At 42.1% G+C, this 13,608-nt stretch overlaps 1 protein-coding gene across 1 annotated transcript; it reads left to right on the forward strand.

Moving 5' to 3' along the window:
- Nucleotides 1–10,793: 10,793 nt before the first annotated feature.
- SMIM32 (small integral membrane protein 32) lies at nt 10,794–12,856 on the forward strand. Its single transcript, XM_078149086.1, has one exon. The coding sequence runs from the start codon at nt 11,454–11,456 to the stop codon at nt 11,772–11,774; it is 321 nt and encodes a 106-aa protein (XP_078005212.1). The 5' UTR covers nt 10,794–11,453; the 3' UTR covers nt 11,775–12,856.
- Nucleotides 12,857–13,608: the final 752 nt, after the last annotated feature.

Consider the following 13,608-nt stretch of genomic DNA (forward strand, 5'->3'; position numbering starts at 1 on the left):
TCCCCTGAAAGAGATCCCCAAAGGAAAACTCCTAGGAATATTGTAGCCAAATTCCAGAGTTCCCAGGTCAAGGAGAAAATATTACAAGCTGCCAGAAGAAACAATTCAAGTATGTGGAAACACAATCAGGATAACACAAGATTTAGCAGCTTCTATTAAGGGACCGTAGGGCATGGAATATAATATTCCAGAGGGCAAAGGAGGTAGGATTACAACCAAGAATCACCTACCCAGCAAAACTGAGTATAATCATTCAGGGGGAAAAATGATCATTCAGTGAAATAGAGGACTTTCAAGCATTCTTGATGAAAAGACCAGAGCTGAATAGAAAAATTTGACTTTCAAATACAAGACTCAAGTGGAACATGAAGAGGTAAACAGGAAAGAGAAATCATAAGAGACTTATTAAGGTTGAACTGTTTACATTCCTGCGTGGAAAGATGATATTTATAACTCATGAGACCTTTGTCAGTATTAGGGTAGTGGGAGGGGAAAAAATTTTATGTATGTATAGATAAATGATAGATAGATAGATAGATAGATAGATAGATAGATAGAGGGCATAGGGTGAGTTTAAGATGAAGGGGTGATATCTGGAGAATAAAATTAAGGGGTGAGAGAGGATTATACTAGGAGAGCAAGAAAGGGAGAGGTAGAATGAGGTACATTATCTCGCACAAAACAGACAAGAAAAGGTTTTTACAGTGGAGGGGAAACAGGAAGGTGAGAGGAAACAAGGGAATCTTATTCTCATAGGATTTGGCTTAAGGAGGGAACAACATACACACTCAATTAGTTATGGAAATCTGTTCTACCTTACAGGAAAATAGGGGAGGAAGGGGACAAGAGAGCAGGGAGGTGACAGAGAGAAGGGCAGATTGGGAAAGGGGAAATCAGAAGGAAGTACTTCTGAGGAGGGATAGGGTCAAAAGAAAGAATAGAATAAATGGGGGGGCAGGATAGGATTAAGAGAAATAGAGTTAGTTTTTCACAACATGTCCACTATGGAAATGTTTTGCATAACTGCACATGTATGGCTTGTATAGAGTTGCTTGCCTTTTTAATGAGGGTGGGTGGGGTGGGAGGAAGTGAGAAAATTTGGAACCCAAAATTTTAAAAACACATATTTTTAAAAAAATGTTTCCACATACAGCTGGGAAATAAGAAATACAGGAAATTAAGTACAGAAATCCATCCTGCCCTACAGGAAAACAGAAGGGGAAGGGGATAAGAGAAGAGCGGGGGAGATAGAAGGGAGGGCAGACTAGGGAAAGGGGTATTCAGAATGCATTCCATCTTGGAGTGGGGTGAGGGGCAAGATGGGGTGAAAATTTGGAATTCAAAATCTTGTGGAAGTAAATGTTGGAAACCAAAAATAAATAAATTTATATAAAAAATAAAATAAAATCACACAACAGAAAAAATATTAAAAAAAGAAAAAGAAATGATGAGCAGTCAGAGTTCAGAAAAACCTGGAAAGAATTCCATGAACTCTTGCTGAGTGAAGTGAGCAGAACCAGGAGAATATTGTACACAGCAACAGCAACATTGTGTGATGATCAACTATGATGGATTTATTTCTTCTCAACAATACAATGATCCAAGACATTTACAAAAGACTCATGATGGAAAATGCTATCTACATCCAGAAAAAGAACTATGGAGTATGAAATACAAATCAAAGCATATTATTTTCACTTTTTTAAAAATTCCTTCTTTCTCATGGTTTTTCCCATTTGTTTTGATTCTTCTTTCACAACTTGACTAATGTGGAAATATGTTTAACATGATTGCACATGTATAGTCTATATTGTATTGCTTGCTGTCTTGGGAGGGAAGAGGGAAATGAGGGAGGGAGAAAAATTTGGAACTCAAAATCTTACAAAAATGAATGTTGAAAACTATCTTTACATGTAACTGGAAAAAAAAATCCTACCAACAATCAAAAAATTAAACTGATAGTTTTAAAATGAATACAGAAAAAAATAAAATAAAAGGGACATGCCCAAGAAGCCCAGACTCCAGAAGTTACAACCATGCTGAAAAGGCTTTAAGTAGTAGGCTATATGTTAATCATCAGAACTGCTTAGGTAAACTTAGAGAGGCTTATTTATCAACAGGGAGAGGATCACCAAGTGATCATTTCTTCAGGCCACAGCAAGTCTTAGAGTGACTATGGTATCTACTAAGGCATGGAGGTGTAGCAATCTTCTTTGGTGGAGGGAGTACCTGTGCAGAATAAATTCCAAGTCCTTGAAAAATTGAAGTGAATACATAGTCATAGTTCAGAGGAGACTAAAATAAGAGCACAAGACAGGTACAAAGTGTTAGGTTGTCTGGGCCTTGCTGCCAGCACAGCTGTGAGGAATTAACTGAGATATAGGCGGGGGTGGTACCTAAGCAGAAGAACAGCCTACACAAGAGGTCACAGAACCCAAAACATGCCAACTTATTTGACCAGCCATGACAGCTCCATGCTTGACTTCTACAAAGTTTCATCTCTGTGCATTTGACCCCTGACTCTAGTTCCCCCCTGGAATGCTTACTGGATCCTCCTTGTCAGAAACTCTTCCCTTAAATCTTCTGCTTTGCCCCAGATGCATTTTTACATCACAGCTAGGTTTTCAGTAAGTCTCTATCAGTTCTATATCAAGGATCCTACACTAGTATAATTGCCATCAGCACTAGCCAAAACTATCCCTGAGGTCATAGGATCACAAATCTAGAGAATAGATTGAATAAAATAATATTTGAAAAAGCACTTAGCACAATGCCTGACACATAGTAGGCATTTAATAAATGTTTCTCTCCCTCCTCCATCCCCAGAGTTGGAAAAGACCTTAGAGACCATTTCATCTAACTATTTCTTAATGGGGAAACTGAGGCCTAGAGAGGTTAAGGGGTTTGACAAATGTTACAGGTACAAAATACAGAAGAGTGTTTTTGAATTCAGCTTCTGTGAATTTATGTTCACATTCTATCCATTTCATTGTACTGCCTCCAAGTGAAAGACAAGACAAAATAATTTCCAAGAAGAGAATCAGGGAAGGCTTTCTTAAAGAGAGGGCATTTGAACTGGATCTTGAAGGAGGAATAGGATTTTCAAAGGTGGACATGGGAAGAAGAGCATTTGAGGTATAAGGAAAACCATAAGCAAAGACAGAGGAAGAAAAACACTGGGTTTGCCTTACACAGAGTAGGTTCTTAATGAGTATTTGATGAAAGGAACTGATTTAGAGTGTCTATAAAATGGTGACTCATCCAGTTTGGCCAGAGAGTACATTCATAATGTCAGATCAAGATAGGAAAGAAAGGAAGCATCACTTTGAAGAAAATCTTGACTATGGACAGACCACTGCCCAAGCTCCTTGAGTCATAAGATAAAGTTGACCCGCTAGGTGAGGTTGGAATGTTACCAACCAACCAAGCAATGGTAAAGAATAATACTCTGATCTCAATAGACTTATTCCTCTCACATTCAGAGTGGGTCCTATCAGAGTCTGTTTACCTTTCACTCTGCCTCCTGGCTCTGAGAAGAAGTGGACCTTTGGAGAGCAATCCTCTTAGAAGCCTGAATCCATCTCCTTTCCCCAACTCCCATCCTCAGCACAGGGAGATCAGTTATTTTTTTCTTAAGTCAGGCATACCTTAAAGATCATCTAGTTCCTCCAAACAGTCCAACATGTGCCCTCATGGCTCAAATGCAACCCACATTTATAATTCATAAAAATAATATATAAATCCTAATGCCCTAAAATATGTAATAATAAATCTCGGAGTCAGGATGATCTGGATTAAAGTCCTACCTTTGATATATACCAGCTGTGGAACAATAGACAAAAAACATAACATTTCAATGCTGCCAGCCAATGCTCTGAAGCTCTAAATTACAGAAGAACTGTAATGTCTGCTTCCAAATACACCCATCCAAAAGAATTTTTTTTTATATATGATGTGGTAGGGGGAGGAGAATCAGGAGTACCTGCTTGATCTGCCGGACCCTGCAAATTTGAGAGGTCAGAGACTCCTGGGTTTAGGTGCTGGTAGTCTAACAGGATGTTGCCTCTGAAGCAACTTCTTGGAGGATAAGATGGCCACTGCCAGGAGAATGAGTACAAGTCATGCTCTGGCTTGGATCTGTAGTGAGTTGATCTGATAGAGATGAAGATTAAATGTCTATTCAGTAACCCCACAAAATGTGTCACGTTTTGATGTTTTAAGTACCAGCCTCCTGGCAGAGTATAATAGGAGATACTACTTCATGTTTTAAGGATTTGTCAATACACACTTATGAGTCTTGGGGACTTAATACTTCCTTTTAGAGACAACCTAGGCATGTACCAAATCTAAGGTTTAAGATTTTTTTTCCCTGCGCTTCCATAGTGAGGGTATAATGAGCCAGAGTTTGAGAAGAGTTTGGGAGATAGGGAGAAAAGAGTAATAAGGAAGTTGTCCATCCTTTTAAAATCTACTAAATGGGTCTACTTTTTAACACAACCTTTAACCATACCACTCTACCCCACCTCCACTGTCATCTCGGGGACTAAGGCATCATCCCAAAGCAAAAGTCCACCAGCACTGAGAGTGTATGTGTCACCAGAAGTAGCCAGGGGATCTCAGAGTTCCATGCCTATTTTGTGGGATGGCCCTCATAGGCTATGTGCTCTGCTCTGGGGTCTGATCCCCACACACCCTTAATCCAGCAGATCAGGGGGACTCTCCTGGTTACTCAAAGATAATAATAGATCTTTCTAACGACCCAGAAAAATTCAGAAGGGGACACCTCACTCTTCATCTCCAGGAACTCTCATTCTCAGTGTCTGTGACTTCACCCTAATCCGAATGTCTGGTGCTGCTTAAAGGACCTAGAATTCCAAGCATTCTAACCCAAGTGTTATGACGAGTGAGTGAGGGAATCCAGAATTGTAGTGGCCACAACAAACCCTTACTTAGGAGTCAGTTCTCAATTGATAAGCCTCTCTGCATTTAGCTAAGTGGGTCCTCTGATAGACTTAGAGATTTTCCACCATGGTGGTCTGCCAGACCCTTTGCTTCTCTGATGTAGTCCTTGAGGCCTCAAGGTCACTTCTCAATGCCATGATGAGGTAACAAAGGAGGACAGCAGTGGAGAATTCAATAGTTATAATTCTGGCAAGGCCAGGAGCTGATCATCTGACTATAATACCTCTCACACATTCTGGTTCCCTAGTACACCCGATTTGCCCAGGTCATTAGTCGCTTTGAAATGGCAAGCCCAAGAAGAATAGGACATAACAGAATGCATGAAGAACTTAAATCTCTTCTCTTCTTTCACTATTCCCCGTAACTCATTATTTCTATAGGATCAGAATATACAAAAAACAAATAGCACAAGTCTCATTCCTAGGCTCAGAAACTACAAAATGACTCCTCTTGTGCCCCAGAATTCTGACTTCTACCTGTACAAGATCAAATCTGCTCTCTTTTCTCTAGTTTTTACTCTGATTATATCAGTACATAAAGCATTCTCTAATGGAAAGTCATTTCTACTTGGTGTAAAAAGCTGTGTAAACTTGATCTCAGCATTTGCTGAACAGGAAGTGTTGTTTACTTTCACAATCAAGGTGACTGCTTACCCAAATAGGACTGCCCTTTCTGGGCTCTTCGGGTCTCTTCTGAAACAAAAAACACACACAAATGAAGGCTAAATTGGCCCACAGAGAGAAAATACATCCTTGGGCTTTCAACACAGATGAGAGAGTCCAAAAGGAAAGTTCCTCCCACACTGAATTTTTACCTCTCATAGCCACCCCAGCTACTCTGACCCATTCTGGAAAACAGCACCACTGCTGCAACCTTTCCTCTTGGACCATCCTCACCCTCCAGCCTATCTTGACCTAGGTATACCCATATTTTCCCTTCTCCCCCTACATTCTCAGGAACAAGAGAGGAGTTTACTATTTACTGAGGAGATAGTAAAAAAGTTTCATGCACAAAAAATATGGTGATTAGCACAGACACAAAATCCAGATTTTTATTCCGAGGATTGCAGCCTCTCTATGCTCTCCATTATTCCAATCCTTTGGTTCAACCTTTTCCTCTGAGAAATCCTACTAGAATCAATCAATCCTCAATGTATATGAATAAGTACCTAATATTTACCAGGCACTGTGCTAGGTACTATAGATAAACACAAAAAGTAGAAAACACCTGGCCTCAAGTTGCTGAAATTCTACTAGAGGTATACAATGTGTTAACATTCAAAATAAATACACAGTGATGGAGGGGAGTCAACAATTAGAGGTAATCAGCAAAGGTGTTTTGAAGGTAAAAATCATAATTATAACAGCTAGTATTTATATAGTTCTGTAAGGTGTATCTTCACAACAGCCTTGGGAGATAGGTGCTGTTATTTATCCCCATTTTGTAAATGAGATAGATGTAGTGACTTGCCCAGAGTCACACAGCTAGCGTCTGAGGTTGCATTTGAATAGTCTTCCACTATACCACCTAGCTGCCTTGAGCTAAGTCTTTAAGTGAATAAGGAATTTCAAGGGGTAGACATAAGGAGTAGGCATCCTAGGTGTGAAGTATAGCCTGTGTAAAGACAAGGGGATGGTCATTGGAATGTTATATGCAGGTCACAGAGTGCATGAAAGAGAATAATGAGCAATAAACCTGGAAAGAGAGTTTGAAGACTGATTGTGAAGGGCTTGAAATTCCAAACAGGGGAGATTATCATTTAATCCACAGGCAATGGGGAGACACCAAAGCTTCTTGGGCAAAGGAGTGTTTTTGTTAGACCTGCACTGGAAGAGGAGGAATTGGAGATGGGAGAAATTGGATGTAGAGAGATTAAGTAAGAAGATATTGCAGTAGTCCAGGAAAGAGTTGATAAGGTCTGGGACTAGAGTGGTTACAGTGTGAGTGGAGAAAAGGAGACTGATATAAAGAATGAGTGACAATAAAGAAGGTACCTGGCTTCCTAAGATTCCAGCTCCAGAATTCAAGCTAAACCCTATCAAGCCTATCACTTCTTACCAGGCCCCTGGGAAGGCTTACCTTCACCCTTTATTTATCACCTTCATCCAGCTGAGATTTCCTAAAGACAAAAAAGTAACTAGGTGCTTCTTAACATTCAAGAGAAGAAAACTAAAGTAGCAGAGAGCTCACTGAACCCAAGTCAAAAGATCTAGATCAAACCCAGCCCTGATAACTATGTGATCTTAGACAAGCCATTTCAACACTCTGTGCCTGGTTTCCTCATCTATAAAAAGGGGGGTGAGAAATAAGACACATTACCTATTTCACAGGGATGTGGTAAGAAAAGTGCTCTGTGAACCTTGAAGTGTGATAGAAATGTGTGTTCCTAGACAATTCTCAGATGAAGAAATTAAAGCCATCTATAGTCATATGAAAAAATGCTCTAAATTGTTATTGATTAGAGAAATGCAAATCAAAACCACATCACACCTATCAGATTGGCCAACATAACAAAGCAGGAAAATGATAAATGTTAGAGAGGATGTAGGAAAATTGGAACACTAATTCATTGTTGGTGGAGTTTTGAAATGATCCAGCCATTGTGGAGAACAATTTGGAACTATGCCCAAAGGGCTACAAAAATGTGCATACCCTTTGATCCAGCAATAGCACTTCTAGGGCTATATCCCAAAGACATCAAACAAACGGGAAAAGGACCCACATGTACAAAAATATTCATAGCAGCTCTTTTTGTGGTGGCAAGAATTGGAAATTGAGAGGATGCCCATCAATTGGAGAATGGCTGAGCAAGTTGTGGTATATGAATGTAATGGAATACTATTGTGCTATAAGAAATGATGAACAGGCTGACTTCAGAAAAACCTGAAAAGACCTATATGGTTTGATGCTGAGTGAAGTGAGCAGAACCAAGAGGACTTTGTACACAATAACAGCCACTTTATATGATGACTAATATTGTTAAACTGAACCCTTCTCAGCATTACAAGGATCTAAGACATCTTCAGAGGCCTCCAGATGAAAAATGCTGTCCACATCCAAAGAAAGAACTATGGAAGTCGAATCGCTATCACTTATTTTTACCTTCTGTTGAGTTTTGTTTCATCTTTCTGATGGTTGCTCCTATTGGTTTTAATTTTTACTTACAACTTCATTAATGTGAAAATATGTTTAATAGGAATGTAAATGTAAAACCTATATCAGATTGTGCGCTGTCTTAGGGAGGGTGGGGGGAGGAGAGAGGAGTAAAATTTTCAACTCAAAAGTATACGGAAGTGATTGTTAATAAATCAATAAATTAATAAAATTGGGGAAAAAAGAAATAAAACAAGCATTTCCATGACAAAAAAGAAAGAAAGAAAGAAATGTGTGTTCCTAAAGCTGATTCCACTCTGATGCTCCAGCTTTGTTCATTTACTTAGGCAGATATCCAGGACTAGTACAGCTGCATGGGTTAGTGCCCATGAAGCCTAATGAATTTCTGCATGGTTGGATGGTAAGCTCACCCTTCAGGTTTAGATTTAGACCTTTTCAGTTCAGGCTGACCACTTTCCTTGAGTGATCTTTGGTCTCTTAACTATTCTTCAGAGAAAAGGAGTTAGTTTTGACATCAAAATGTTCCTTAATTTCAACTCCTGCTAAAAGAAACCCATCCCTGTTCCATCAGGTACATGGGGCTAAGTCATAGAATGTCAGAGCTGGGAGAACTATTTCAACACCCTCATTTAAACTGAGGGGAAACTTCCTCAGAAGAGAGTTCTATAGCTCAAGGTCACACAGTGCGAAAGCAAAGATAATAATAGAACTCAGATCTCCTGATATCTAATCTAATTCTCCTTTACAATCTACCATCACTGGTTATTAAATTGTACCTATGTAACAGAAATCTGGGAAGGTTAGCAGAAAGCCAAAGGTGATATCCTTCCTCCTACTGAGGACCAGGGAGGGTCCGGTTCATTCCAAGTCCAAAGTAGGCTGTGCCACGGAGATACTTTTCACATACCTTCTGTGTCTCCTCAAAGACTGTCCTCTCCAATATTTCATGCTCTACAAATGTTAGGCTTTGATGTCCTGCCTTTCCTGGTATTAAACTGTGAACCTAACTCTAAAAATGGGGCAAGTGATGATCTGTCTTTGTATATCACATTTTCTTTGTCTCTCAGTGTATAAATTTGAGCCATCCCTCTTAAGTAAACCACTCCTGGCTCTTTCTGTAGGTGTTCCTAAAAGAAAGTGAGGAACAAACTAACACAAATTCACTGATGGAGACACCTTATTTCCCAGGCAGACCATGTACCCTCTCTCCTGACAAGCATTTAAAGGAGCTGGAGCTCTGGGTGATATGCGGCTGAGTAAACCTCTTTGTCTTCTCTCCTCTTGGCATTAAAGGCTGAACTGCTTTTGAGCAAAGGATCTTAACGACCAGCAGTAAGAGATAAGGAGCAAGAAATGCAAACGGATGAACACTTTTCTAAATAAGGTTATTTGCTCTAAGTTACCGATGTCTGGAACCCTAAGGACCCTAGTGTTGCTCCAAGTGTGGCAAGATAAACATTCTGGTTGGGGACTAAGCCACTGTAGCACCAGGTGCTCCTTGTGATTTAAATAGATTTAATCACAACCAGCTCAGATCCAGACTTTCAGGATGGATTCTCTTCCTCAGTGTCAAATTTTCATTTATTCCAGCAACACGATTCTTAATAGAAGACCTTACCGGATTTATCAAGATTTATTACGGGCAGTGGGTACTGGGTGTGTGAAGATGGAAAAGCCTACAAGTTGAGAAGGATCGTTTTAAGATGGGATCTACTTTACACAATGGAAAGGAAAGTATCGATCCTCCAGGACAGCCGAGACTGCAGAGAAGCAGTCAGCTACAACTACAATGACCTCCAAGATCCAAACAGGGAGCAAACTTTTCCCTGCAAAACACCTCTTCCTTTCTAGGAAACTACTGAGAGTAAAATGCATCTCTTGGTGGCATTTGTAATGTGGTCAGAAGATTGGGGAAGGATTCTGCAACTTAAATGCCTGCTTGCTTAAGCTCAGCAGAAAGAGATATGAGGGTATTTCACAAAGAACCCTTTAGTCTAGGCCACCTTTGCTTGGGCCCAACGATGTATGAAAATATGACTTGGACATGGTTAGGAAAGAGGAATGCGGACAAAAGCCCGCTGACGGAGGGCCAGGAGCCAATAGTGAATGTGCCAGAAATGTGAAATCGCCGTGCTAATCAAAGGCAGAGAGACCTTGCAGAAAAACTTGACCCGATGATCACCCATTCTCAGCAGCCTAGCTTAAGCAGCTACTGCCGGAAAGACAGTGGCTTTGCCTCTCTCTTTCCCCTCTGGGCGAACTCTCTGCCCTAGCCTGCCGGGGGTTGCTATACTTCAACTGTAGAATTTCCTGCACCTTCAAGGCTCCACGTGTATTCAGTATCTACCAGTGATTCCGCTTTGAGAAAAAGCCTAAGACCCCTGGCTGAGGAGAGGACTAGCTGCATTTTAGAGACCCATCACGTCGGACCAGCGCTGCCCAGACGCCCTCTCCGGGCGCGATCTGGAGAACAGTGAGGCGTAGAAAGGACGAGCGCCCTTGATGCACCGAGCCTGGAGCCCCAACTTCACAGCAGGAACTGACCGAGCGGGGAGTCAGCCTTTGTGCCGATTTATTTCTGGGGGCGGAGGGGAAGGGAGGAAGAGTTAGAAAGGAGGGGCGGGCAGCCAGAGGGGGAGTCGAGCCAACCGCAGGGAAAGCTGAGCTTTTTTAGAAATCAGACCTTCCCGACCGCTAAGGGGGCACAGTGACTACGGCGCCGCATTAGGGAGCAAGGTGATGTGGCGCAGAGAATGCGAACCCTGCAGGAAAGGATTGCCCTTGGCCGCCCTCCTTTAGCTTAGGGCAGTTGCCTCTCTGTCCAACCATGGGCTTTTGGGATTCCTTCCTCTGGGCAGCAGACGGTAAGCGTGTCATCTTTGGTGTGGGCACCTAAAGCCTAGAACGCTGCGCTCAACCGCCCTACAGCTGCCGCCCGGAAGGGCTCAACAGCTGTACTGAGAGCCCTAGGGACTCGTCACCCAGGTGAGTGTCTCTTCCTGGGCCCCAGAGGCTGCCGGCTCCGGACAATGGCGCACCTCTCTTCTGTTGCCTGTGCACGGGCCACCTAGCCCCTTGCGCCCCTTCGCCTGCCTCTGCAGAGGCGGCGCCCGGGAGAGCGCCGGAGAGGCTGTGGGGACAACCAGACACCGGCCTCGGGAGGGCTTCGCTTCCCCTTTCCTTCCGGCTGCGGGCAGATGACAAGACGCGGCGGGAGGTGGGTGTGATTGGATCCCAAGAAAGGCTGGCTTCGCGTAGGTTAGGAGGGAGCGGTGTTGGGAGTCCCCTAAGGGAGCAGGTGCTGTTCTAGCAAGGCGACCGGCAGCTCTGCGCTGCCCTGCCCTGATCCTTCACCGCTCGGGCGCCCAAGCGGGAACATGTATGGCGAACTCTTCAATTCCACTAGTGCCGCCGAAGTCCCGCTCCCGGTGCACACGAGCACGCTGTATGGGAGCGGGACCCCAAAGCCCGTGAGCTCCTCTGCACTCTACGTGTCCACAGCCCGGGCACTCAAGGAGGGGGAGATAAGCAAGCCAGACCTGGTGACTTACCTCGCGTTGTTCTTCTTCCTACTCTTGTCCGTGTCTATCATCGTGCTCTTCATTAACTGTCAGCTGAAAAACTCCTTCTTTGCCACTTTACCTTACGATCGATCTCTGAGGGAGGCTCGAACTCCGTGGAAAACGCAGGCTGTCTAACACCACAGGCGGGCAGCAGCTGGAATAATAGACCCTGTCTGCTCCTTTGACTTGAAAATTCTTTGTGCTGCTGGAGCCTGCTCTTCGAGGAGGAAACCTATGCCATGAAGTGCCCCCTTTTTCTTTGACCACGATGTGGATGCAAAGGAGGAGGCCTATTCTAGAGGGGACCAAATGGACATAAATTAACGTCCCTAAACTGGTCCTCAAAAGACCAGTCTTTATCACATCATCTAGAAAAAAATCCTTAATAGTTTCTTTGGTTGTCATTTTCTTTGTTATAGCTTACAGACTCTTTGTGAGTGTGTAAATTGTTCGGATAGATGCAGATGGAGGTAAGTGTGTGGCCTCACACTAATCTAAATAGTAGAATGGTGAACATCTATCGGTTCTAAGTTCTAATGAATTGGATTTAAAGTACTCAAAACGCCATTGCTGTCTTCCTAGAGAGAGTATCACCCAGAGTCCAATGTAGGGTTGAGAATTCTTCAGAAAAGCACATTTGCTGTTTGCTGATGGGACACAATGAAAGACAGGACTCAGGGTACTTGTCACTCAGCATGGACTTTCATACTAAATGATGTTCATAACTGGAAAGACTGTATAGACCTGTGAATTTGTTCTTTGGCTTAGCTGTCTTGATCTATATCTTGCCACTGGGCCTAGATGGCTCCAGAGGAGAAAGCGAGGCTGGTGACTTTGCACAGCCCTCCCTCATTTAAATCCAATTGACTTTCAAGACATGCATCACCTTCCTGATGCCATGGTCCTCTTCCAGAATGAAATACAAAGAACAACAACCCAAAGCAATGAGCTACAACAGAAATGGTATTAAAAAAAAAAACAGAAAAGATCAGATTAGCAAATCAAACCAAAAATTTGTAATGAGTAAAGCTTGTATCTGCTTGGGTGGTTGTAATGCCAGTACAAATAAAGGCCATGATGCTATCACACTGGGGGAGTATTCCTCACAAAGAAATGATGTTCTGACATAATGAAGATATAAGCATGTCACCTGTGGTCCATAAAAGATCTGCACACCAAGCTGTTCAGAGCTGCCAAGATATATACATAAATGTTGTATATATGTATCACACATAATTTCACATAAAGAGATGTGAGATTTGTATCAGTGGGACAGAGTCCTGGGAAGAGAAAGCTTCCTTCCTGCTTCATATTACTTAAACTAGCCATTTATACAATAAAACTTCAATAATTTGGACCCCACTGACATGAATCTGTGGTCTTTGGTTGGGCTAGACTAGAGCACTTTGAGGTATTTTTGGCCAGCAAGCTCCTACCTGATATGTGCTTGGTTATCTCTGATTACCTTTCTAGTTACTTAATCAGCTAAAAAGTGTCACAACATTGCTTCAATACAAATATGCCTGGTCTATGCTCACCCCTTCCACCAGATCACCCAAATTAGTGAGGCTTGACTGTATTTTCCCTGGCAGAGAGTACATATATTAGGCAGAGGCAGGGTACTGTAGTGGAGGAAGCATGTGTTCCACTGGGAGACAGGCAATCTGGGCTCTAATGCCAGTTCTGTCATTATCTAGTTGAATTTATCAGCTGGTCACCGACAAATCCTTTCATGTCACTAAATCGCCATTTTCTACTGTCAAATGAAAGGATTGGATTAAATATTTTCATATATACATATATGCATATACATGTATGTGTATATACACCCATATATGCATATATACACACGTGTGTGTGTGTGTGTGTGTATAAGTATATATGTATATATTCTAGAAATCAACCTGGAACTAATCTGTCAGAATCCTTTTGACATCTTAGTGTGTGAATTCTAAAGAGTGAAGGATCA

Source organism: Phascolarctos cinereus, unplaced genomic scaffold, assembly GCF_003287225.1.
Source record: "Phascolarctos cinereus isolate Bilbo 61053 unplaced genomic scaffold, phaCin_HiC Scaffold_2;HRSCAF=192, whole genome shotgun sequence".
Taxonomy (NCBI): Eukaryota; Metazoa; Chordata; class Mammalia; order Diprotodontia; family Phascolarctidae; genus Phascolarctos; species Phascolarctos cinereus.